At 51.1% G+C, this 3908-nt stretch overlaps 1 protein-coding gene across 1 annotated transcript; it reads left to right on the top strand.

Annotated features, from left to right (window-relative positions):
- Positions 1-235: 235 nt before the first annotated feature.
- LOC112876415 lies at positions 236-1737 on the top strand. Its single transcript, XM_025940518.1, has one exon. The coding sequence runs from the start codon at positions 262-264 to the stop codon at positions 1204-1206; it is 945 nt and encodes a 314-aa protein (XP_025796303.1). The 5' UTR covers positions 236-261; the 3' UTR covers positions 1207-1737.
- The last annotated feature ends 2171 nt before the right edge of the window (positions 1738-3908 follow it).

Genomic DNA, 3908 nt, shown 5'->3' with positions numbered 1-3908 from the left:
CACGTGCTCCAGCCTCCAGATGTGCGCCGTAACGTGGCAGGTAACTTACCAGACTGACGTGCAGTAATTATCCGAATCCTTTGCTTCAGGACAACCAGCTCTGTGCCCCAGAAGCGGCTGCAATCAGAAGCCGACCTACCTCACTCTAGCCCCCCGGCTCCGACAGGCCGCCAGGCCAGGCCGGGCCTTATATAAACCACTCGCCAGTTTGCTCGGCCTTCACACGCCACTGGACCGCGCAACCACTCCCTCCCTCCTTCCATGGACTCCCTCCTCAAGGCGACGAGGGTCGCCATGGTGTTCGCCGTCCTCGCCGCCACGGCGGAGGCGGGCCCCGGCTCCTACGTCCCCGCAATCGCCACCGCCGACTTCCTCATGTCGCCCGTCTTCCTGTGGGTGGCAGCCAACGCCATCATCGTCGCCATCTGGCTCCTCTCGTCCTCCCACGGTGGTAGCACCAACGACGCCACCTCGTCCCCACCCGGCGACGACGGCGAGGCCGTGCATGACGCCGCGGATAGCCTCTACACGTCTTCGTCCGAGTACGAGTATTTCTCCGACGCGGGCAGCGCCCGTCGCGCGGCCGACGCGCCGCCGGTGTCCAGGAGGCTGGCCCGGGAGGCCAGGAGAGCCGACCGCCCCCGCGTGCGCAAGAAACCGGCCGTCCAGGACGACGCGCCGGGCCCGAGGAGGGCTGTCGCGGCGGCGGCGGCACGCGAGCCCGACGACGAGAGACGCGGCGCGGAGACGCCTGTAGCCTTCGCCGCCGCCGCCGCCGACGGTGTCGACGGCGAGGGCGAGGACGAGGACGTCTCCATGGACTCTCTGTGGCAGTCCATCGTGCAGCGGCGCGCGGCGCGGCCGGTGGTCGTGCAGAAGAGCGAGTCGTGGGGCAACGACGAGCTGCCCCGTCTGCAGCGCGTGGCCAAGACGGCCGCTGAGACGCGCCGGGAGATGCGCAAGTCCGTCTCGGCGGTCAGCAACACTGCTGCGGCAGCCCCGCAGCCTCCGTCGGCGCTCCGGCAGCTGGGGTGGCGCACGCGGGACGTGCTTGAGGCGATCGCCCCGGACGAGCTGCTGCGGCGCGCCGAGAGCTTCATCCGGCGGCAGCACGAGCACCTGCGCCTGCAGCGGCAGGAGTCCGAGCAGCGCCAGCTCCAGCTCCAGCGCCGCCTCCAGCAGGTCCCCGCCCTCATCCGCGTCTAGCTAGACGGCGTGGTGCCGCGCCGGCAGGCCGGCCAGCGGCCTTACAGACACCGTACCCATGCATGCTTCATCAACCGACGATCGATGCCCGTGGCGGCGCAAGGCCATGTACAGAAGCCGTCTACGTGTGCCAGACTCAGGCAGAGGCCGCAGCTCCGGCACCAGCATCGATCGAGAGGCAAAGAGGCTGCAGCCTTTGGATGATCGAATGGACAAGATGGAAGAACTACTAGTTTATGTGTACACGTAGGTTGGACCTTGCCATGTTTGTGTGCGTCGGAGAACTCATCAAGTTTCACCCAATGTAGATTACTTAAGGAGATCACTATGTGCAAGTAGGATCATATGTTTGCAACTTTGCATGCAAAAGTACCATAATCTCACTGTAAATTAGTATACATAGCCTATAAATAAGTGTAGAGGTGTGCACACTGCACAAGAGTACCATGCATGTTTCTTTGTTCTTTGGTATGCATATCGTTATGGTTTTCATCATGTATCATGTATGCTAACTTTTACCTGTTGATGGCACATTTAAAATCTACCATGCTTTTATTTACTCTAGTAAGTAGTAACTAAGTATATCTTAACTTAGTACAACCTACTAGATGTATCATGGCTCACTGCTACAGTGCTACTAGGCCAGCAACATCACAACAACCAGACATGCATGTTTGCAAACTGTTAGCCACTACGATGGCCGCAACATTATTTGGCTGCATGCGTCTGCACTTTGCAGAGCAGTAACCAAGAAGTCGGATAGATAGATTTGTATGCTGTCGGTTGGGAAGAAAGAGCTGGATTGGAGTCCAGGGTTAGGTGCTGATCGCCATCCTAGGCTAGCTCTCGTAGGGGAGACAGCAGGGCGCACGCACGAGTGACAAGATGCATGGCCTGTACCAAGGCTCCCCTTGGCACCGGATATACCTGTGCCACAACAGTGCTGCCTGCTGCGCTAGTGATTGGCTGATTGTTCTCTGCTATGACAGTGTGAGCATGTACACGGCTGGCAGCAACCAATTCTCTCGGCAGGCGACAAAAGCTAGCAGCTCTCGGATCTTTTTGAAGCTTATAGTGGGTTCCTTTAAACAGCATGAAAGTATGTTCGCCACACAGGAAGTTTGGAGAAATCATAGCAATTGAATAGGGATTTGCCTTGATTTTTTGCTCAGTCATACAGTAATCATACTGAATGTTGTTCATAGTTATGCCAGTCCTCTTTAAACATACTTTCCAGGTGCAAGATAAAAGATTTCAAGTTAAAAAACAGTCAATATCCCCTGGGTGGCCTACCCCTGAGTTCCCAAACTAAGCCTCAAATGGATTTACAGAAATGCCTGTTGCAGCTGCACTGCACACAGCACACGCTACAGATAGACAGTCTAAATTGAAAGGCGAGTATATATGTAATAAGGTCTCACTCACATCACACGTGTTCTGATCGATACCGGTTGCCGTAGTATGTATGATTAACTGACGCTTGCATGTAAACGCAACGTGAAAGACTAGTCAGAGCTTGCATGACGCAACCGCATTAACCAATTACTAATTACTGGAGTGCAGGCCGTGCAATTTGCATTGGTTAGGATGTCAGATTATTCCTTCTTACAAGGAACTATATATGTTTTCTTTGGGTTAATTAGGAACGATCATACATACATATATATATATAGCTGGCTGACCCATTGTTTATATCTAGTTATTCCCATCTAAATGACTAATGAATGATAATATATGGTAATTATATTGAGAGGTGAGTTTTCACCTCCTATCACTCCATATTCTTAAAACTGAAAATTCAGTTTTCTTCGTTGTCGCAAGCGACGACGGTCGAACCAGGATGGGTAACTTAAGTGTGGAACTCAGTACTGAATTGCTTTGCAGCCAAGTAAGCAGTCAATCATGCTATTAATTATTACAAATTGTGGCGCTAGTGTATTAAACACTCCAATTACTCTGGGTTCTGAACCATGAGATTTGCCATTAGTTTAACCCAAGTGGTTGCTTGCACCCAGTCGAGGACAGAAGCTGATGTGGGTGTTTCTCCCAATCCAACAAAAAGATCAATTTTGTTCTCCAGTTAAAAATAATTGTACTCCTCTCATTTTCCTCTAACAAAAAGGGGCCTAAATCTCTAGATTGAATTATCGAGTGTTGTCAGTCAGTGGTGAAAAGGGAAGTTTGATGTGGAAGGGAAACCATTAGTTAGGTTGCTTCTTGTCACAAAGCCAGCTTATCTCCTCTAGAAAACCATTGTCTCTCTTGACTTGGCCATGTTTCATTTTTTTAAGTTGACTCTTGACTATGCTGGCATAAAGCATAGTATAACTTCTCTGATGTTAATGCCTGCTTTTGGTGATATAACATAATTGTTCTTACCCTTTCGGTTCCAATTTTACCCCTTCCATGCGTGGGCCACTATCTATATGTTGTGGTCACTTCACTAGTTACTACCACTTGTTTGGTGCTAATCCATTCAAGTTAATTACTGGTTTAGTCCATGTTTTTTTACTATGCCCTAGCTAGTGCCAACTCATTGTGCTCTTACTGGTCTCCATGCTTCCATTTTCAATTTTCAAGGTGTCTGTTGGTGATGGCAGAAATTCAGTCTAGTGCTCCTTAGGCAATCATGCATGGAATCAAATCTATTTGGTATCATTTCACAGTGTTTTTCTCATTCTTTTCAGCGATCTTATCACAAA

Source organism: Panicum hallii, chromosome 9 (genome assembly GCF_002211085.1).
Source record: "Panicum hallii strain FIL2 chromosome 9, PHallii_v3.1, whole genome shotgun sequence".
Taxonomy (NCBI): Eukaryota; Viridiplantae; Streptophyta; class Magnoliopsida; order Poales; family Poaceae; genus Panicum; species Panicum hallii.
Note: the sequence above shows the minus strand (reverse complement) of the source record. Positions and strands in the feature narration are given on the sequence as shown.

Coding starts and splice junctions, on each gene's coding strand:
- LOC112876415 (XM_025940518.1), top strand. CDS start 262: ATGGACTCCCTCCTCAAGGCGACGAGGGTCGCCATGGTGTTCGCCGTC.